General features: G+C 42.6%; 1 protein-coding gene across 3 annotated transcripts in view; it reads right to left on the bottom strand.

Annotated features, from left to right (window-relative positions):
- RTEL1 (regulator of telomere elongation helicase 1) overlaps positions 1–17,100 on the bottom strand; it is a 68,383-nt gene extending 51,283 nt beyond the window's left edge. The window contains exons 1-11 of one of the 3 annotated variants that reach the window (XM_019548318.1): positions 16,948–17,097; positions 14,468–14,666; positions 14,002–14,095; positions 12,785–12,866; positions 12,596–12,656; positions 8,624–8,699; positions 7,844–7,928; positions 6,274–6,339; positions 3,860–4,013; positions 3,450–3,488; positions 331–409 (exon numbers count right to left, since the gene is read on the bottom strand). In XM_019548318.1, coding sequence (XP_019403863.1) covers positions 331–409; positions 3,450–3,488; positions 3,860–4,013; positions 6,274–6,339; positions 7,844–7,928; positions 8,624–8,699; positions 12,596–12,656; positions 12,785–12,866; positions 14,002–14,095; positions 14,468–14,666; positions 16,948–17,088 — 1,076 coding nt within the window. In that variant the 5' untranslated portion in view covers positions 17,089–17,097. Of the gene's footprint in view, positions 1–330; positions 410–3,449; positions 3,489–3,859; positions 4,014–6,273; positions 6,340–7,843; positions 7,929–8,623; positions 8,700–12,595; positions 12,657–12,784; positions 12,867–14,001; positions 14,096–14,467; positions 14,667–16,947 lie in introns of those variants that run through there. The other 2 variants (XM_019548319.1, XM_019548320.1) reach the window with 2 other exon arrangements.
- Positions 17,101–23,066: the final 5,966 nt, after the last annotated feature.

Below are 23,066 nucleotides of genomic sequence, written 5' to 3' on the forward strand. Positions count from 1 at the left end.
GGGGCTGGACTCGATGATCTCCCGAGGTCCCTTCCAGCCCTAATGTCTATGAAATCTATGTCTATGAAATAACAGCAGTTAATTATAAAAATCATGTCCAGAGCCAGAACAACATAACTAATGTTAAAAACAGCTCACTGTTTTGGCACACTTCTTGCTATTCACTCAGTTGGAGTTTTCTATTTAAAAGCATGGAGTTACTTTCAAGAGGCTTTTTAGAGGAGTTGCTCACAACCCAGATATTCTTCACTGGGCTGGAAATTCCCTCTCCCTCTAACACACTAATAAAGAATAGCAATCTTGGAATGAAAATCTCTGAGCGGCACCTACCTCCCTTCCTTAGTGACACCCTTTTCGTTGCCTGGCAGCTCCACAGCATCGATAGCATTTTCCAGCTGGAGAAGAATCTCTGCAAAACAACCGAGACATAAAACGGTAATACGGTTCCCAGAATCGAAACATTCAGAACTCATCTAAACCCCGCTTGTAAATGCCCACAGTTAAGAAGATTGTCACCTAGTTCTAGTTCCAGAATCTGAGCTTCTGTAACCAGTCTGGGATTGCAAAACAGATTAAATATAAATGATTTAATTCCACTTTTAGTGATTTCAACCAGTCAGTTTCTAAACCTTCACATTGCTTATGTTTATCTTTTCTTATGTTTATGTCAGGAGAACAGACCTTACAACGACAGGCTGAGAGCCATGGGGCTCTTCAGCCTGGAAAAGCGCAGGCTCAGGGGTGGTCTGGTGGCCACCTATAAGTTTATTGGGGTGACCACCAGGATCTGGGGGAACGTTTGTTCACCAGAGCGCCCCATGGGATGACGAGGTTGAATGGTTATAAACTACTGCAAGATCATTTCAGGCTGGACATAAGGAAGAATTTCTTCACTGTCCGAGCCCCCAAGGTCTGGAACAGCCTGCCAGCGGAGGTGGTTCAGGCACCTACACTGAGCACCTTCAAGAGGAAACTGGATCCTTATCTTGCTGGGATCCTATGACGCCAGCTGACTTCCTGCCCCTGGGGCAGGGAGCTGGACTCGATGATCTTCCAAGGTCTCTTCCAGCCCTAATGTTTATGAAATCTATGAAATCTTATATGCCACCAAAGGACTTAATGACCATTTACTAACTGAACCTTACAGCAGCCCCAAGGAATTTAATAATCAAGCGTAGCTCTCCATTTCGCAACTGGAAAGACTCAGGTTAAAATTAGACAAATATGGGGAAACGCCCTATAAAAGACACAGCAAAGCTCGTGAAATGTCGATTATGAAATCTTCGTAAAGCAGTGGAACACATGTCCATTTGTTCCCCTGCATACACAAGGGGCTCTGGCCTTTATTGGAATGAGGTAGTAAAAGAAATGTTAATAAATGCAAACTAAACATCTTCGCTATCACTGACTCTCATGGGTAGGCTACCTCTGCATCTCTGGCTCAGTAAGGGCCTCTTCAGTTCAGTGAGTAGGTCACTTTCTCAGTGTACCCAGGAGATGAAGGTTATGGAACCATAAACATACATGCTTTAAGATGGACAGTCAACAACTACAGAGAAAAGAATGGTTTTCATCAGTGGATTTCAAAATACTTTATATCTAGATCCCCATTTTCCAGATGGGGAAAACAAGGTACAGAAAGGTAAAGTGTCCTGGCCAAGTAGGCAATGGCAGAGCCAGAAAGAGAACCTACCTGCGCTCTACCTACAAGGCAGCACTCTCGTTCCGTAACAACAGCCTTTAAACCAAAGGCATCCAGTGACACAGCAAATTGCGTTTTAAGAGCCACATTGCTCTGTGACGCTCTAAAATACCTTTGCTGAGCTGCCACTTCTTATTGAGAAAGTATTGTGCTAAAATGAGAGCCTAACAAAGAGGCAAAAATAGTAACATTAACAGTTCAACCTAATGGATGAAATATTGGCACAATGCCTAAATAATTGTTATGATTAATTTGAAATTGTAGGGTGGAACTATGGAAGTACACATTTAGTTTGTAACAATAATGTTTTAAATCCCTAACAGAAGAATTCTGTGTATAGCTGCAGACTACATGGCATATCAGTCTAGTGATGGGGGAAACCTTCATGCTTTCTGGCTTGCCAAGTTAAAGTTTTCCATTTTTATTTTTCCACTCTACAGTCCCAGATTACACATCCAAGCTTCCTTCCACTACCAGGCAAGAACACAAGCAACCTGAATGGATTGATTAACCTGTTTCCTTTATATGCTGGGGAAGTGTCCTAAAACCAAGGTGCTTTGGAATCAAAAGTTTGCTCCATGATTGCCAGTTCTTTTCTATCCCCACCACACGATCTTTTTGCAAGGGATGAAAATGTTTCTGATTAAAAGGGCAGACTCTTGACCACCAACTATTGCTGGCTAGTAAAACTCATTACAGCAAAATGGCAAAACGAATGCATTGCCAAACAAGTGATGGATTACAAATCAAGAACACCCCAGCAACTGAAAAAAAATGAATAACTCTTCTACCAGCTAAATAAACCTCTACGCTTTACTCAGTAGCACACTCAGTATTCAAAAGAATGAAACACATCATTGATATGGTCTGGTTTAAGATGCAGTAAGGCTAAGACAGGAACAAGCAAAGGGTGCAGGAGTGTCAATTGACATAGTCTTGATTCATGCCCTGATTAAGCTTGGCACAGGCAGATAACCAAAATAAAAACCTTCTCAAATGATTTCAGGGAAACATACTTAAGTGATAAAGTAACTACAAGCACGGGCAATAAGACTCTCTGGGATATTAATAAGAAGAACGTTAGGAACTGAATGGAGTTACATCTGCACAAATGCCACTGTAACAACTATCAAATTAAAATAAGGTAAAAACATAGTTCAGTACTAGCCAATTCCAAATGTAGTATTTTGTATTCCTAGGGGTTCCGATATTTATATATTACATAAGTGATGAGTACATAGAACAGCTAGATATTGGAGGTACAGGGGTTAATTCCTGAAGGAGAGGCTGGGGGGACAGAGTTAGATGGAAAATTCATTAATGACTGGCTGCCTTACCTGAGCAGCTCCAGATCTCTTCATGACAACTGTGGACACTAGATACTTTGTCTTTTTCTCCCATTTCTCTTATCCGTGATTGTTGGTGATTTTGGCTTGTTTTCACTCATAACAACTTTGTACATTGCCCTCAGTGTGTCAGTGCCTCCATACCCCATTTAACTAACCTCAAGCCAGAGCAGAACTGGGGAAGCCTTCCCAAATCTCAGTGGTGCAGTTCATTCTTAAAATACAGCTGTACACGTGGTCAAATTGTCTAATGAAAATGGAAAAACTTTCCCCTCTAATGAAGGAAAGTTGTCAAAGGAAGAGCTGGGTGTTCTTGACTAAAAAAATCATTACTCAGAGTACTTTTGGCTACTCTCAATAGCAAGTCTGTTAAGATAAAAGAAGTAAAGAATGGAACTTACTCTTTATCTTTGCTATATCTTCAAGCTCCATGCCCAAACCTGGTAAAGGAGGGAAAGCAATTCAATCTTAACTGCCCAAGGGTGAATAAATGTTCAGATACTTGAAGCTACTATTCCTTATCTTAATTCCATTTTTTTCAGCCAGTATGTTTTAGTTCTCCACATGAAACGAGGCTTGCCTACTGCCTTTATAGATACTACAGCTCTTGAAGGCTAAAGCCAGAGTTCATATGACTGTATCTTGCGTATTCTACTTAATTCTTTTTTTAGGCATCATCGCTGTTAAGTAAACTGATCTGTTATCCAGATTCTACTGTCCGGAGACTAATTAAGGGAAAACAAGATTTTTTTTCTAAATTTGTTGCCAGTGACACTCCCTGTGAACCACTGGCTCATAGCTGCCGACTAACCTGAGCTGGTCACCTCCATATTGAATTCAGCATTGATTTCATTCTGTTGAACTACTTTAGCTTGTTCTTCCAGTACTACATTTATAGCATCCATAGCTGAAGCCAGGTCATAGGGAGTCAAGTCAAATGAAGATGATTCTTCACATAACTTCTCCTGGGACATCGATGGAATGGAAGGAAAAAAGTATTAATTTGGCTTGCTTTGGTGTCTTGTATGTACTGGCTATTTCCCAGGCTATTTAGTTCCTTCTGGCCTTTGATTAATTAATCTAACCTGCATAATTCAGGTGAACAGATTCCCCCAAAATAATTTCTAACTGAACAAATGTATTTACATAATCCTCCAGTCCTCATTTAAAGATCTCCAGTGATAGAGAATCCACAACAACTCTCGATGGCAAAACGTTCTAAAAATTAAATGCCCTGGCTGTTTAAAGCAGGAGTTGGTAAGTCCTGGCATGTATGCCAGAGCATGGCATATGAAGGCAGTTTTCTTGGCACATGTGCCTCAGGGAAGAGGCTGGGGCTGTACTGCCACAACAAGGATTGGGCCCCTCGCAGCTCCCCCATCCACCCCAAGGTGTGCCTGTCCAGAGCCTGAGCCAGGTGTGGCAGGCAGCTGGGAGGCTGCACCAGGGTCCAGGGAGCCCCAGCTCAGCTCGTTGCTGGTGGTGGGTGCACACACACCTCAGGGCAGATAGCAAGAAAGGGGCCGGGGCTGCACTGCTACAACAAGGATCGGGCCCTTCACAGCTCTCCCACCATCTCCCTGGCATGACAACATCTTTTAAGTTGAGGTTGGGATGTTTTTGGCACCCTACCCAAAAATGTTGCTGACCCCTGGTTTAAAGGCTGCACGTAGGAGCATCAGTTTGTGAAGCTTCAGCTTCTGGCCACTGCAAACCTGTACAACTTTTCCAATTTAGATGGAAGATACTACTCCCTATCTGATATTGCTCCCAATCCTAGTGGGAGCTATTTATCAGTTTTCTATTTCCTTTTCAGATACTTCAAAACCCTCATTAAATTCACTCCTTAACTTACTTTTTGATATACATTATACAAGCAGCGATCATACTTGTGCCCAATACAAGATAATATAACTAACCTCCCTACTCTTACTTGCACACTCCTATTTGTACAACCAAAGGTCATATTCACTCTTTTGGGCCCAGCACTGCATTGGGAGTTCAGGTTCAACGGATTCTCTACCAAGACCCCCAAGTCATCCTCCGGGTCGCTGCTTACCAGGCCTGAATTCCCCATTCCATCTTCAGTCACCTCAACGACACCCCACAAGAAATGGATTTGGGATTATATATACTTTCCAGCAGAAAAAGGGTAAATCCCTCCTACTACCAGCAAATGCAATGCTCCTGCCAGCACTGCTTCAGCAAATCCTGACTAACAAAGGATAAAGTTGTGCAACAAACTCTTGGAGAGTAAATGAAGTGTGCTGCCACTCACAATCCTACTCAAGGGACTCTACAGCACTTTTAACAAAGGGATTTCAGGTAGGTCTATAATACCTATCACCGAGCCCAAGCCGCTTTGTAGCCTATATGCTTCCTAGGCTTAATTACTGGTTTGAAAAGTCCATCCTGCAGTTTTAACATGTAGGTTCTGAAAGCTCTCATCTGCACTGGTCTCTCTGTTCTGTATCCAATGCACTTTGCACAAAGGACAGGATTTACAGAGCTTTACTGATTGTATCTTTACTGCACAATGTTAAAAAATGGAGATTTCATCTCTTCTAGAAATATGAAACCCAATTAGTAGCAGATTGGGAGCAATATTAGACTCCTGGCATCCTACTGATCATACTACTATACACAAAAGGCAAAGAATGAATTACCGTGGATACAAGCTTATAGACTACAACAGAACTGCTTTAGTTAATCTTAGTATTCATGCACATTTCATAGAATCATAGAAGTTGGGTCAGGAGGGACCCTGTAGATCTTCAAGTCTGACCCCCTGCCTGGGCAGGAGAAAAACTGGGCTCAAATGATTCCAGCCAGGTAGGCATCAAGCCTCCTCTTAAAGCCCCCCAGGGTAGGAGCTTCCCTTGGAAGTTGGTTCCAGATCCTAGCCACTCTGACTGTGAAGTAGTTCTTAAGGATGTCTAATCTAAACCTCCTCTCCAACAACTTGTGGCCGTTATTCCTTGTTATGCCGGGGGGCACTCGGGGAAACAAGGTCTCTCCCAAACCCTTCTGGTCCCCCCTAGTGAGTTTATAGATGGTCACCAGGTCCCCCAAGACAGATGAAACCCCATGCATGCCTACTAACCAGCTACCTAAACTATCACAGCAACAGCTGAAATAATTTACAACAGCTTTTGCAGAGATCTAGTAGTAAGACAAATGCTGGGTGTTTTGTTTGTGTGAGGTTGGAGAAATGAAATAACTTACCACATTGTGAGCTTCATCCAGTATTACCACAGTCCCCCTGAGATCTAAATTGTGTGATCTCCGGCTCTAAATGGTTTTAGAAAAGACGGGAAAGAAGGGGAAAGAGTGAGACAGTAATAACAACATAAAAGGATAGGCTGTAGAACTGGATCATGAGGGTTTGTTTATTCTCTATGGAGTAGAGAATTATTGGGTGATTAAATTGTGCAACTTCTTCCCTTCAAGTAGACATTAAGAAGTCATTAGAAAGCAAGTAAAGAGCAAGGCCTCATGTATGTCAGTTGATACTATAAAGCCATCGTATATAAAAGTGATAGTCTGTCTCATGTAGCAAGTTGGAGTCTAAGAAGTAAAGCAAAGGGCATATCTATACTGCTCTAGAATCTGGATTGGTGGTCCACTAGCCTCTGGGTGGAGTTATGGTTTGATTAGGGCCATTAAGTGCTAAACAGCCAAAGAGTTGCCTCCCTAAAATACTGCCTCTTCATGGACTCCAAACCATCACAGCTGCAATGAGGTGAAGGTAATCAAACTGGAATCCTTTCAATATAAAAATGTAACTGGCCAAGTATTTTTCGAGAGGGGTTCAGGGATCGGAACTTTTCTATCCATCTTGGCCTAAAACAACTTAATTTGCTGACCTCTGGAGCATGTTGCAAGAGGCAGGATTTTTTAGCAGGGCTGAGGACATACCTCCCAGGATGAGAAAAAGGTAGAAAAGGAGTCATCCCAGAGCTGTCTGGTTGGCCCAATTCCTGTCTGATTGATAGGATAAGATAAAGCTGCTGGGGTTATGTTTAATATTAAGCAAGTGTTAAGCAATCTTGGAATCTATCTTTTTTTTCCTTTTTACTATTTATAGCTAAATAAGTATCACAGACATCATAGTTTCTGTTTTATCATCATGGAGTACTTCATCAGATAGTCATTTCAAAATGTGGTATAAATGGCTAAAACACTGAAAGGATGTTGTTTAGTTGCTGTTATGAAGTATTCTATATATTCTGCTTTCAAAACAAGTATCACTTATATGATGATGTCCAGGCATTTATTTTTCCAATACAAACCTCAGAGGTCTTATTTTTATATGTGAAACACAGAGTACCCTCTTAATGCAGCCTGAAAAGGCTAAGCAATATTTCAGAGGCACATTGCATTCCCAGTCAGTCAAGACTCCAACCGTCTAGAGAGCTGACAATAGCAACAAAATAAAGGTTCTCCAGAATGCATGCGAGAAAAATTCTGGCTAGCAGCTGACTGAAGGCATGAATTAAAGAAAATTAATGTATTCATGCCCACCAGGCACCAGAAGGGATATTTGTGTTCTTCAGGGTAAACTTTTCTGAATTAAACTGAGCTGTTGTTAAAAGCCATACAAACATACACCTTAACAACAGGGTAAGGAGAAGCCGCCCGAGGTTCTTGGTTAAATAAAGTTGATGCAGTACATGGAGAATTTTGGTTCACATTTAAATGCATCACACAATGAGTTTTCTTGTTTTACACTTTTTGGCAGATCTACTAAAAGCTGATAAAATAGCATATACATTTAAAAAGACAAAGATGTTACCTTTGACTCCAATAAGTAGTTGTACGGCATAAATATAATATCAGCTTGCTGCTTCAGGCTCCGAGATAAATAATAAGGGCAAGCTCTGTTTAAAAATAAGTAAATAATTATGAACCATAAAACAATACCCAGAGAAAGACTAAAAGTGCACTCCCCCTTCATTTATTATGTTTCAGGCTCTCAAGCCTTCCTAATCAGCTTCTTAATGGACTGGAATTGACCCATTAGATCTTAAAGCAGATAGCTTGTTCCATCCATGTGTGCCCATGGTTCAGTAAAAGGGAATATCAGAAATAATATCCACGTGACCAGTGCAGCAAAACAGAGTAAGATACAGAAGGGGAGAAACGCTAATACACTAATGTTTTTCCTCCATAGGCCAAGGTTCACGTGATGGGTTAGATCATTAAATCTATGGCAGCACAGGGTTCAGTCATATGCCTTAGAAAACCACTGTATAGTTTGACACAATTACCAGGCTTTGCTCATGAAAAACTGCCTTACTCCTATGCCTGACCCTGCTCTATATTTGGACTCTGCGATGCATCATGACCGAAATGCACCATTCTATCCCAGCAAAACTCAATTGGCAGGAGGCACGAGTGCAAAGATGCACTTGCTGGAAACTGTTTGCATAACATATGCCTCCACTCTGCCTGGCTCATCCCTGCTGTTATTCTGTTCCTTTTGTATGAATTTGGCACTAAATTTTGTGTGAATCTAGCACTAAAAAAAGATTTCCCCAAAGCAGGAGTAAGAGGAACAGAAAGGAACATTTACCTGTGCTTGTTTCCTTTTTTAACCAAGTCCTCGATATCCATGATGGAGTCTGTCAGTTCCTTCTCTGTACTCTTTTCTGCAAGGACAGAAAGAATAGTTGCATTTACAGGAAATAGCTAAATAAATGCATCCTGTGAGAGCCTGTGTTTCCCTTCACACTTACTGGCTTCCATCAATAACTCTAGCCTTAATTGCCTGGACTGCAAGTAGAGCTTGACGCTATTTTTTGTGCCATACCCATAAGCACACTGCGCTATAGCTGCACCAGTGCTAGCAGTGCTTCAGCTACAGACAAATAAGCAGTGAGAAACACGCTGAAAGTTTAAGCCATTTGCTGAATTGTTTCAGTGCAGAGATAGCTTTGAAAGAAAGGAAAAGAAAAAGGGAAAAGAAAAGGACTGCTGCCGTCTCCATGTGAACAACAGTCATTTTAAACTGCATTAGGAATATAATCAAAGGGCTCAGTTTCCAGCTCCCATTCTAGATGGAAAGAAACAGTATAACTAAATACAGATGGATAATGAAAGGCCAGAGACTCTCAGGAGCAGAACAATATCTAACTATACCCAAATACTTAGTAGTGCACAAACTAATAAACTGTCTTAGTACTGCTTCCCCTCTCAGAATAAGTGGTCAGGTGTTTATTTAAGGCTGAGGCTGTGACAGCAAATCCTCATGATACGTTTCCAACTTCCAGGAATAGATCACTTGGACAACACACTGCATTGCTAAAACCTTGCTAGAAACAAGAGACTTCTCTTTTTCAAAAGAAATGAGTTCAGTGGTGTAATATTTTGCCAGGAGATAGGAACCTCTATGCTGTGCAGTGACCTCCTGGGGAGTGCCTACATCATGAAAGGCATGGTCCCTGCTGTCAGAACTGCCCAACAAACGGTGCTGGTTTCTGGCAGATGCTCTGACCCGTGGGTGGTTGAAATGACAGCCAGAATGCTGGAAGCAGAATTGAGAGCCAAAGTTCTACAGCACTCGGGCAAAGCATTATCCCATTTAATGGCTGGGCTGGATAATCTTATTTCTGTAACTATTATTCCCCAAACAACCTGCTTCTCCTCTATCATCACCTGAACAGCAGCAACAGAAGCCTGTCAAGCAAGCCACTAGATAAGCCCATTTTCCCTAACAGCATTCACAATGCCAAGTCAGGTATTCATTTGCTGCTGTTTGATTTTTTTCAGCCCACAGGGAGACTTGCATGCATTTCCTGTTGAGAGCACTTATTCAGCCACAATACCACTGTATACACACAGGACTAGCTATTCCAAAACAATTAAAACTGAGTTTTACACCTGTGGAATACCTTTGCTCCAAAAATCTCAATGTTTTATAATCAGTAATTCACTGCTCATGTGAAACAGGTTGCTTACCTATTTTACAAAGAAGGATGCTTTAAGTTAGGGACGATCCAACCTTAAGAAGTGGGCTGGACTAGAGGACCTTATGAGGTCCCTACTTTCTTATGACCCTATGAAACTGAGCTATAAGGAAATCATATAGTGGAATTATATAAGGGAAGTATATGTCCATGGCATAAGTAGGAACAGGCCCTTGGCTTGTAGATACACAGTGCTTCCTCCCCCTCCATACCATACACCAAATTGGCAAGGACTTCAGAGAAGCAACTCAATCTCTGGTTTTATTAGGAAGTCCAAATAACTATCATATTTATTTCCTAAATATTTATTGTTCCATCTGCCTGAAAGTGAACCCAAGATTTTCAGAACAGATTAAAAGGCTGCGTTGAAGTACTGTAGATTCAGCAGCTGCACTTGTCTTTTGCTGAAAGCTAGTCTGTCAATGGGTTTCAAATATAAAAATCCCTATACCTCTTGCATTTACATCATGTACAGGATTCTCTTTTGTGATGAGTAATGTCACTACGAAGAGTCAGACACAGGCACTATGTATGTATTGAAAAGTCTGGCACTGAAAATTACAGACCTGAAAACAAGGGTAAAAATGCAGCACTCCAAACCACATCTACTGGAAATGAACATGAATTATAGTAGCAAACCAGGTCTTCTGCTCGTTACATGCCTTTTGGTACTGTTATACACCCAGAGGCAAGAAAGAAGGAAACTCACAGAGATGGTGGGCAGTGGAGAGGTAGAACATGTTCAGCAATTCTACAGCAACTATGAGCTGATCAGGGAGGGGAACGCTGAAGCCCAGCGCCACAGAACAGACAGACACCACAAGGGCTGGGTTGCACTGGTAGAACTGCAAGTCTAAATATCAAGTGCAAGCTCTCTATCAAAGGATGAGTTATACCTGCTCACTTCTGCCACTGCCTGCTTCCTGGTATTGAACATGGCTAGTAAAATACAGAAGCAGAATGCTGGAGGTAGATTAGCAAAACATATGAAACTTTGAGCTGAAAGGAAGGTTATTTCCACAAATATAGCTGGGACAAATCTGTTCTCATCTCAGCTGGATTCCAGGTCACAGAGATTTAACACTAAACTACCAGTTTCTCTGAATGAGAAAGAGAAGCCTCAAGCGGAGAACAGACAGCTTACCAGCACTCACGAGACCACTTCATTTCTTACCTTTAACTAGATGTACAATGGGAAGAAAAGAATAAACACCCAAGCAATCCATGACTGACAGGACTAGTCTGTGCCCGAACAGATTAAACCTACCCTTCTGTCTCGGAACACCTTTCTGGCAGTTAAAGGATACACCATTTCAGCAGCGTGCTGGCTGAACCCAAACCAAAGCAAACCATTTACAGGGTCTGTCAGGAATAAGACCAAGACAGCATACATGTTTTGACTGAACATTTCATTCTCCAGTCAGTCACTTTATCCTCCATCTGAGATGTGCTCTCTTTCAGACTGAATCACTTTTTTCAGTGAATAAAATGTTACCTACTGCTAGCATGCTACCCCAAACAGAATTTTCCTCCATTTTGGTATTCACACAGCAATACTTCTGCTTTCCCATACTGGACCTGACAGCTGACCTTTCCAGCCTCTGTAAGAAGATAGATTTTTAAGGGATTTTTTTTCCAGTCAATACAAAAGGCATTCCAAATTCATGACAGCAAATTCTATTTTCCTTCCAGTAATCAGCCGCTAGAATAATATGCTGGCTTACAACCTTAAACTTGGCTAGATGCCCATCACAGAAGCTGAAACATAATTAACCCAAAGGACCCTTTTTTCTCTTTAGATGACAACACACCATTTTCTATGCTTTCAAAAATTATTGTCTCAAGCCAGTCCTACCAGGAAATTGCTGATGGATATTTGAAGCTCTCAATACCTTGTAAGGCATCCACTGCAAAAAAAGCCTTGCATTTTGATTTAAAACATGTTTGTTTCATGTGTTCTAGAAATAACTGATTTGCTTCCTACCTCAAGCAAACTTTAAACCCTGTGAATAATACTGAGCGATGAGTGCACAACAGCAACACTTGCATTAGCTGAGGTATTGTGTGTAGTTATGGAACCATACAGGCACTGGTGGTGCAATGGACATTACCTGGCCATGGCTACTTTTACTGTGATTTCACTTACAATCACTCAACTGTTTGTCCCCATTCATGCGCACTAGTCTGAAAATGTGGATCGCCAAATATCTGCAAGTGTATTATAAAATATTTTCCTTATGAAACTGGAGATGTAGATTCTGATTTAACATCTGAGATGTTATCCCCTGAATTTTAGCAGCTGGTGTCTTCACAATGCAAACGGGTTCACCCTCCAAGGAAGACGGAAGCTTGCCTGTCCATGCTCCATTCTTTGAACAAACTAGAAAAACTTCATTCAAGAGCTAACAATTCACCACCTCTTTGTCCATTCCATGAGCTAACAAACCCACTAACAGTAAAATGCATGTGCGTTTATACACAGGCTGGTGGATTCTGCCATTCCCTTTTAATGGCTCCATCCACCTCTCCATCAGTTCCCTCTCCAAAAACCAGATCACCATCTCCACAGCCAAACCTACCTTCCACATTGTTGTAAAAATGGCAAGAGCGGGACGTCACCTTCATTCGGCACATGTAGATCTGCAAGATAATGTACATTTTGGTATCTGGTCAGGGGGAGGCACAGGGTAAATGTCCCGCTTCAACACAGGAAAGGACAGGCAGAGCTGGGTTTCTCTTAAGTATGTGGGCTGTGCATGCCTTCTTACCTGCATATGATTACTCTCCTGCTTCTTAACTTCAGGGTTGATACAAAGCTGCTCTCTGGAGCCCAACACACATACCTTTGGCCTGTTCAAACAGAAACACACATAAAAATACAAGAGGAAGGAAAAAAAGGCTTATGTAGGTAGAAGTTACTAGTATGTCAAGCATCACAAATGTGAAGCATTGGCTGAGCCACAGGGGCGCAGAAAAGAAACTTTGCGAAGGTCAAGGCTTCCACTTCTAGGTATCTCATTGAGAATGTAATAGTAAAAGTAACTGCAACAACAATCACCGCCACAACATTTGAGAATTTAAGTCATTCTGATGAGATTAGGAGGCAACCAGCAACACCTTGTCTACTCCAACAAAAACTGTCCCTACCAAATCTGGACCCTGCCAAGATTACACAGCAAGCCCCCACTACACATCATGGACCTAGAAAACCCTCCCTACTGAAACCTATTTCAGAGACAGTAAGACTAGAGCTAACTTACTGTAGCAGTTCTTACTAAAAGCAAGCCATCAAACTCCATAGATTTCATAGACATTAGGGCTGGAAGGGACCTCATAAGATCATCAGCTCCAGCCCCCTGCCCAAGTCAGCTGGGGTCAAAGGATCCCAGCAAGATAAGCACCCAGTGTAAATCTGACTGATTAAATTGCTAAACACTCTGTTTGCTACAGATAACTAAGACAGACCTTGGTGTAACACAGATGGAACTGTCCATACCAACTGTGCTCTAAACTGTTCCGTTCTGCAACAGCTTTTAGTTCTCTTCTTGAAATGTAAAAGAAAAGCCCCATAACCATAGAGTTTCATGAAACAATCACAGGCAGGCATGCAACCACACCACTGAGAAATCTGAACAAAGAAGACTACACAAAACAGATGAAACATTTTGCTTCAAACAAATTAAGTTTACAAGGTTCTAGGGAAAACAATGTTCTAAGACAACTTTGGAAGAAAAGTGAACCAAATAAAATGATGGCTGTGGACCAAGCCTGGGAAATTCTGGCAAAGGAGCGAAGAAAGGAGAAGAAATGAGCACTGCAGACTAGAGGGAGAATGGGCAGGAAGTAAGAGAAGTCTCATTTCTATCCATATGCATTAAGAGAATGGAACTTCAGCATCATTAGATACATATTTGTCCACCTCAATTCAAATAATCCCTCACATGATTGAGTATCTATCCCTTCACTCTAGCTGAGTTATATTTACCTGTAGACTGTATTCTTTAATTCACTAATGACCTGCGCAAGCTGCGAATGGGTTCTGGAGGCATAAATTATTTTAGGGACATCGGTGTAATAAGCTGCCAAATGGAGGAAAAAAGCAGAGAAAAACATTATTAGCACTAAACAGAAGGAAAAACTAAAGATATTATTACCCTCCTTTCCCAGCTGGTGCTATGGTAACAGCTCAACCAATGGAGGCATCAAGCAATTTTACAATCTAACTGTTCACAACCAAATTATGAATTAAGTGGATATTTGAATGCCCCGAGCAAAGTAAAAAGTTACATGAAGAAAGTAAGAAATAATGCTTCAGCTGCTAAACTATGCCGTTGTGGCAGTAATAAGTACCGGGCAAGAACTGAAAATGGAAGACATACTAAGCAACCACTGACGTCCTTTCCTAAAGCCAAACAGCATAAGAAAACATGGCCCACATTTGGAGCATTTACCTGGGATATCAGCATCTGTGGCAGCATTGCCCCAGGACGCCATGGGTCTATCAGGGAAGAGCTCCACTCCATTCATGCGCTGTGCAATTTTCCGTGCTGAGATAGTATCCTTAAAATGCTCCCGCCAAGCTAGTGTAGAGCACAGGAGACACAATGTCTTCCCTGTACCTGTGGGGCTCTCCAAAATGCCGTTCACCTTCTTTATGGATAAGGAAAACAGTGAGAGAAGCTCAAAGTAACTCAAGGATTCACTGATTACTTGACAGCATAGCATTTTCCTAGAAAAAGAGCATTTGCTTCACTATACTATTCATAGCTGCGTTCAAAGTTATCACAGTCTCTTATACCACACTCTAGAAACAGATACTTATATATCTTTGAAAGCATGTGTACACACACACACACACACACACACACCCCTTCGAAACTACCATGTGAAGTGCTACCTGCAAAACTCATGACGCAAGTCAGTAGAACTCAATTCTAATTCCAGAGCCACGGTCTATTTTATCATTTATTTAAGAGAAACAGCCTCAGTCAACATTCAGATTTGAATAAATGAAAATATGATCAATTTCCATGATAGGCCAAAACTGAAAATGATTACCGATGGCTATTGATTTCATAAGCAAAAAGAACACATATTCCACACTGCAGAATACAACTACAGAGTTTAAAATGGAGGTGAACCTGTCTCAGTGGGCCCAATTTTAAACATGTCAGGGCAGCATGCATTAGCTATTACAGCTTTAAAATGGTCTCACACTGCATTCTACACGGACTGAGAAGAGTTATACTTAGGTTCACGTTAGTTGGGGCAGCTTATGCCCAAAGAATATTAAGAGAAGGCATTTTACATCCTGGTTTCAAATGACATTAGTTTTTTTATTTCTCATAACAGGGGCCAACTGCACAAGTAAGCAACCAACCAGCTCAGCAGCTGGGGTGTGATCGCATGCTGGGCTGTCAGAGAGATCAAACTTTGCTAATGCTTCCACAGCAGAGCTCAGTTCTTTGTTCCATACTACCCACGAACAAGCATCTCAGAGATACTGCCATACACACTCCAGACAAAGAATAACCTGCATTGTGAAAAGTGTTTCCTTATTTGACATCCTTTCAATACGACTGTCTTGGGAGCTGCCAAGTAGATAAAACAGCAACAGGCACAATTTAAAAAAAAAAACCCAAAACGACAGATTGCCTGAACATAAGGATGACTTGGTTTTCTTTCCTTTTCCCAAGTTTAGGAGCGAGGCAAAGGGGGGGAAAAAAGATCACACTACTTAACTTTCTGCCAATGAATCTAACGCTTTAACATTGCTGGCGTTATTTTTTTTAGCTGCACACTTAAAATATGAATCATGAAAAGTCAAGTCTGGTGGAGTGTGAAACAGGGTGTATATAGAACAGGAAAGGGAAAAAGCTTTGTAACTTTTACCAGTAGCTTTACATTGTGACAGGTTCCTTTAACAACTTGCAGACTGGATTGCTCTGAAATCAGCACCTTCTCAGTACATTTCACTGCTGCTTCCATAGACTGCCATTTATAATCAACAAAAGAATTAAACTTCTGCAATGGGTCACCAGAAAAACAGCTACTGCGCCACAGACTCTTTTAATAGAGCCGTTTAACTGCTTATTCCCACTTGACCAGATCAAGTGCAAAGGTATTTATGCTATACGAAGGCTTCAGATGTTCTATTTGCAGAAACAGATTCATAGACTCATAGATATTGGGGTCGGAAGACACCTACTGGGTCATCGAGTCCCAAGGCAGGAAAGAGTGCCGGGGTCAGATGACCCCAGCCAGCTGCTTGTCCCAAGGTAGGGGAGACCACCACCCACCTCCCTTGGAGCCCATTCCAGATTCTGGCAACCCTTCCCGTGAAGAAGTTCTTCCTGATGTCTAACCTGAATCTGCTCTCCGTCAGTCTGTGGCCATTATTTCTAGTTACTCCAAGGGGTGCCCTGGCAAACAGAGCAACTCCTATTCCTCGCTGTCCCCCCAATGAATCTGTCTTCCATGGCTGGTGAAGGCTGGGAGGCCCTGACTATAACATATGAAATGCTGGCTTATTTTTACATGGATTAGGTTAAACCAACCAAAGTGATTTTAAAAAAACTGCACAAAAAGCTTGCAATAAAAGAATATTTTTCTGCAAAATCTAGTTGGTCTAATAACAGAGATCACCTTGACCACGAGGTCTGATTCCTTTTGCCTCTACGCTAATACAGCTACAACCTAGATGCCTGACACAAACAGCCTTGCCTTGGAGCTGGGTTATTCCGAGAACTGATCTTCCCCCGCATCACCCTGTTAAAACACAGCACACCTTGGAAAAATGGCTTGGCCCGTGAGCAGCCCCCAAGTGCTGTATCTAGAAGGGGCCATTCGAGAAGCAGGGATACGCAACCCTACCTGCATTCCCGCAACAGAGCCCCCCCAGCCCAGCATCTGAATATCTCCTGAAACTCACCTTCTGCAGGCAGTCGAGCACCCGGGACATGTACGCCTCCTGGCACGCGTACGGCTGGAACGGGAAGTCCACCGTGATGCCATTCAGCACGATCTTGGGCATGCTCACACCAGCAGGCCTGCAATCGAGAACCCGCTCCATCGCACACCATCCCCGGCCCCGCACCCTTGGCAGGCGTGCCTGGCATCTTAGTGAAACCAATTAAAGCAAGCTCCCTGCTTCCAGCTCATTTTTAAGCGGCGCCTTGACCTGTCATCTGCAGTGCTGCTGCTGCAGTGCCACCCCCCGGAGCTCCATGCCTTTGCCCCTGTGCCCCCCGGACCCCCGCCTCGCCCCACGGCCCGTGCAAGCCCCTGGCCTGCTCACGTGGCCCGGACGTGCCCACGTCACTTCCGGCCCCCGGTGTCACGGGTAGTTGGAGGTGGGGCGGGTGTTACCATAGGAGCGGAGAGAGGAGCTTAGGGGCCCAAGTTCGAGTCCTACCTCCTCCCCCCGCCCGCGTGCGAGCCCCACCCCCCCGCTGCTGAGGGGGAAGCCTGGGCCTACAGGGCCCCCCAGAGGCCTGGCCAGGGCGAGTGGCAGCCTCCGGGCGATGGTTTCGGGGGTTGAAGCCGGGACCCCCGGCTCTGCTCGAAGCATAACACCAGCACCTGGTTTTGAGGCGGTGCTGAGGGAGTCACTTGCTTCACGGCTCGTTATGATCCTTCCAACTGCGTTAACGACCTGCTCTCCATTTTCAACCGTCTCGATGTTCCACGGCTCGAGCGGATCGTTTCTCTGCAGCTCCTGGTTACGTAGGTCCGACTTCACAGCCCTGCGGATTGTGTCGACCTCCTTCCAGCGAAGCTGTGCGCAGCCTTTCGACGTGCAACGTTTCAAGTTGCAACGTTTCAGCGTACAGCGAACGAACAGCACTTCCGACACTTATAAACGGACGCCCCATTTCGACTTTCTGACGTCAGTTTTGGCTTTACGTTCCCGACGTCGCCCGTCCCCTCGAGAACATCTGTCCAAACTGCCTTGGATGCCCTCTTGACGAAAGCAGACAAGACTCCTGAAAAACCTGCAGCCAGGACTCCTGAGAAGCCTCCAGCCAAGAGCCCTTAAAACGACCGGCCAAGTCACCTCAAAAGTCCTTCCAAATCCATACGATTGCTATTTACAACATAAACACATTCATATAATGTAGCTATAATTGATAGAGTACAAAATTCTGGGTTATTTTTGGAGAAAATCAGGTATCGGGCCTTGGTTCAGGAACCGGTCCCCCATTTATAACACCGTTTCCTATAGGAAAATTGGTTTCGAGTGTCAATGTTTCAATTTAAGACACGGTTTTCAGGAACCAATTGTGTCGTAAGCCCGAGGACCGCTCGTATTTGTTTTCATTTTGATGTTCAACTGAATACAGGCGGTCCTTGACTTCACAATGTTTGCATTACAATGGTTGGCACTCAACAACATCTATAAATTGACACCCTGTTTCGACTTTCCGACGTTGGTTTTGACTTTATGGCACTCAATCCGACGCAACGCCAGTGGGAAAAACCGGTGCTGTGTGACAACATTTTGAATGAAGACATTTTCAGGAACCAATTGTGTCCTAAGTCCAAGGACAGCCTGTAATACAAACTGAGGCCCCTCGTGTATGCGTAGAGCTTCTAGTTGCTTTTTAGTGGGAGAAAAGCATGTGCGGTGTCACACGGGATGGTGCACCACACCAGCCGCACCCCGCTTTTCAAAATTCTCAATCCACCCTGAGTGATGCCCTCGACCGTTAATTTCTCTTGGACGCACTATCTGCTTTGCTGGTGGAGGCTGGCTGCTGTCCTGGCTGACACAAGCTGCATTTCAGCAACGTTGCATATAGGAAGACTGTGAAGCCACTGAGGACGTTGGTGAAAAGCTCTGTATGTCTAAGGTACATGTGCCTGTATTTCATTATACTGAGCTTTGTAGCGTCTGCAGCAAGAAAGAGGAATGCACTCTGACAGGTGTCCTTTGTTACTGGGAAGCGTGCGACTCCTTTGTTCTCTGCTTCCCTTCAGCACACGTCTTTCAACCTTCAGTTTTTTGCCAGTAAATCAGTGTCACTGCCCGTGTCTGGGGATTGCTGCAGTGCAATCTCGTTCATTCGAACCAGAGGCTGTTCCCAGATGTAGGTGCTCACAACACTTTCCAGCTCATTGTGGATGATGTACTGGCCTAAGGCCAGGGAAATCTTAGCAACCTATAAAATATTGAATAAAAGAGGGGTGTGGCTTACCTACATTCTCAGATCGTGATGACAGTGTATTTCACAGGAGCATACACGCTAGAGATTGAAGGAAAATCAGGTATCATCCAGTATATCTCCCTGTAAACAATTATGTTATTGCTGATATTCTTGCTATATGCTGCAGCTATTCTGTAGACAATCACTGGGTAATGTTACCAAAACCTTACAGATGCAACTTTGTGATTTCCTTGAGCTAATGTTATCTGGCTTGTAAATTGTTTGAATGGCAGCTATTATGCTACAGAATTACATATTTTAAAGCCACTTAGAACTGGGTTTATAAACTCCAGTTTCCCAGCTCCTCTATATTATCAAAGTCTCTGTATGTTCAATACATTTAAGTATACCTTAATCTTAATACCTTAATATTTAACTATACCGTAATCTTTAAGATGTAATGACTTCTACAAAACATATCAAATTAAAAAGTCTAGCACTGGATCCGTCTTTTGAGGGTTTGGAATGAAGGGAAATATACTTCCTTTTCCACCTGTTCTTGCTATCTCTCCGTGTTATAATTCAAACATTTCTCAGCTGATTTTGCTCAGACTTTTGAAGATGCAGACTTTTAGGGCGAATGGAAGCACATAAGATTTCAGCCCCAAACAGTGTATTTGGGAAAAGAAGGAGATGCTGTCAGGGTATGGCTTCGGGGGAAGCTTGTTATGGAGAGGAAAGGTTTGCATTCAGCCCTAGGTGGGCTGGGTGCTTTCTCCCCTCACTCTCACTCTAACATACACAGTTCTCTTTCCGTACAGCGGCAAGTAAAATAACCATTGCCTTTAATTGTATTATATTGCTTGCTACAATCTGTATTACCATAATAGCATTTACTGCTGTCCTAAAGGAGGGGAAGCTGGAAGGTTCCCAAACCCAAGCAGCAGAAATAAGTCAGCAGATGCTCTGTTGTTCAGGGTCCAATGTGACTCAGCATTGGCTAGACGCTATCTTTCTGTATGATTATTTCTCTGCACCATTTACCTTGTTTGACCATGTCTGCAGCTCCAGTGTTGCCATCTCTCTCTCTCTATTGCTACATCATTTTCTTCTCCAAACTTGCAAGGGAAATCTTGGAACACAACCAATAACACCCCCCCCTCCCCCAAATGCAAGTCCGAAAGATTATTTGTTCGTCATGATAATGCACTTTGCAAGTGAAATATACTGGTAGACTCTTACTGAAGCTGGAGCATATCTCCATGCTGTGAGCAATGCAGGAGATTAAAAGACAGGATACTGCTGGTTATTGCTCAGAGTCACAGAACCAGTCGTGCATTTAGACAAACAATTAATAAATGGTCTGTGAATTGTATAGTGTTACCCAGAGCTCTATGTTTTATTGGCTTGTGTACATGAGACTTATTTTTAAAGGTGTGATACCTCGCCAGTGCTGGTGGAAAGAAAAAGGAGAGGCAGGTTTTTGCTTATGCTGTGGATCTGTATTCTTTGCTCCATTTGCTGGTTCCCCCGTTTTATCTGCACCATCACAAGTTCTATGCCCTTGAGCAAGTATCTGTCCTTTTCTGCCTCAGTTTCTTCATGTATTAAAAGTGATAGCATCACTTACTTGACAAGGGTATTGCGAGGTTGCCTGAATTAACATTTTTTAATCTTTGCTGTCTTCAGAGCCTGGTGGCACATGACATTCCTTGTGTAGTTTAGCTTTTGGTCCCACAAAATCCATATATATTTGTCTAGGGTGTGTCTAAAGCCAACACATGTGTCTGGGAGATAATGGATGCTGTATCTTGTATCAGAGTTTGGGATCTATTTCCTGAGCTGTCCATAAGGAACAAAATCATTTATAACTAACATCATAAGGCCCCATGGACACGTTATAGGAAATAGGCTCCTTGCTTTGTATATGGATAACATACCAGTGGGGATACAACATTTTCAAGGGGTTACGCTACGGAAAAGGAAACCAAAAGTACAGGTATGTATTCCAAGCTCTGGCTTTGAGACATATTTAGGCAAGTTTCTTGTTTAATTTTTTACCAGGTTTCTAATATGTGAAGATGGCACCTACCTTCTTGAAAGGTGTTTTAAAGAGGCTACAATGAAGATGCAAGGTTGTGTTGATGGTAGGGAAAAAGCTTGGGGGAAGGGGAGTATTTTTTTGCATGTTCACTCAGATATGGTAACTGGCCAGTTTTAAAATGGTAAGATGGACAAATCAGTTGTAGTTTTAATGTGGTTAAAAAAAATTTCTTTTAAAATATTATTCAAAATAATTATTCCATCCACACAGGGATTAAACTTAATAACTTATTGTATTACCTTTAAATGGGAAACAAAGCCTGGGAGCTGTCACTTGAGATATTCACACAGTGTTCCAGTATTTCTTTGCCATTGACCCAGGGGTGGGCAAAATGCAGCCTGCCGGCCAAATGAAGCCCACCAGGCCATTCTACCTGGCCCACAGGGCCCCTAAAAAATTTAGAAAATTAATATTTATCTCCCCTGGTTGCCTGTCATGCGGCCCTCAATGGCTTGCCAAAACTCAGTAAGCAGCCCTCCGCCCAAAATAATTGCCCACCCCTGCATTAACCAATGTAGTCATTGTTTGTCTTTAAGTTAGGCAATGAACCATGAAAGAAATTCTTTGCAATCTTACACATGCAGGGGTCAGATAACTAGTAATTGTGCCACCTGCATATAGAAACACAACATACAGCTTCAGTAGGGAATATAGTTTTTCTCTGAAAATACCATTGGGCATTGGTTCTCCATTCTAGAGTCTCATTCTTCTGATTTAGCTCCTTAGTGTAAGACTGGAGATGTGTTGCATGTGTTACTCTTGAGGGTAGTAGTAGATTAAAACACAAGTCAGGCTGGCCAGTGCTGTCTACTGAATGTCCCAGCTTGTCCCCTCAAACAAGCGTGGTGAAGTTTTCAGGTTCAAGTTTTTCATCTTAAATAAAAATATATGTGTGGGGAAAAAATAAAGCCAGGATTCAAAGAAAGACTAAAAATAAGTAAACCTTCACATCTTAGGGGAGGTAGATGAGTGAGTGACTGGAGAACCTTGCCAGCTAATATCTTTGGGAAGCAGACTTGCAAGGTGAGCGATTCCCATTTCTCTACAGATAACATCTGTGCAGGGCTTTTACTTCTGGAGAGAGAGAAGCTTGAGGAATGTGACAAAAGGAAGTGGAAGCACAGCAGCAAGGACCAGCCATATAGCTAATACCAATCACGTAAAAGAGATTTTTTTTCTTTATAGGTATAAAAGAGGATTAAGATGCCAACCACTTTCCTCCTGAAGATGCATAATGTCTCCCATGGTAAGCATCTTAAGCTTTTGTTTGACCACACAATTATTCATTCTCTTTGGTTCAGGTGGTCCAGACCCTTGTCTTTCTGATTGTTAAGAACCTGCAAAAAACTCTGAACTCTTTCCTAGTCCACACTCAGACCTGAATTATAATAGTCTTCTGAGGTTCTCTGAGTTTCTTCCTTTTTTACATATGGGAGAAACTGAAGCAGAAGGGATAAGTGATTTGCCTAAGGTCACATGGCAAATCAGTGCTGGAGCCAGAAGTTGGCTGTAAAAGCTCCTAGCTCTCAGTTATGAACCCAGCCTATCATACAATGCTGCACGTAACTGTTTCAGACTCCGATGTGATGGCCCAGATCATGATCTCTACCTTTTTGATTCTGGACCTTGATGAATTTTAGTTTTCCAGTTCTGTACGAGAAGGTACATATTTAACACTTGAAGAGAGAAGGCAATTTGGGGCAAGTAGTATAAATGTCATTGGCATTTAAGCAGACAGGACTATGGGACAAGGTGGCTGTGTTTACTTGCAAGCTGTGGTCTCTTCCTTGAGACTTGGCA

The sequence above is a fragment of the Crocodylus porosus genome, unplaced genomic scaffold (genome assembly GCF_001723895.1).
Source record: "Crocodylus porosus isolate Cpor-Errol unplaced genomic scaffold, CroPor_comp1, whole genome shotgun sequence".
Lineage (NCBI taxonomy): Eukaryota > Metazoa > Chordata > Crocodylia > Crocodylidae > Crocodylus > Crocodylus porosus.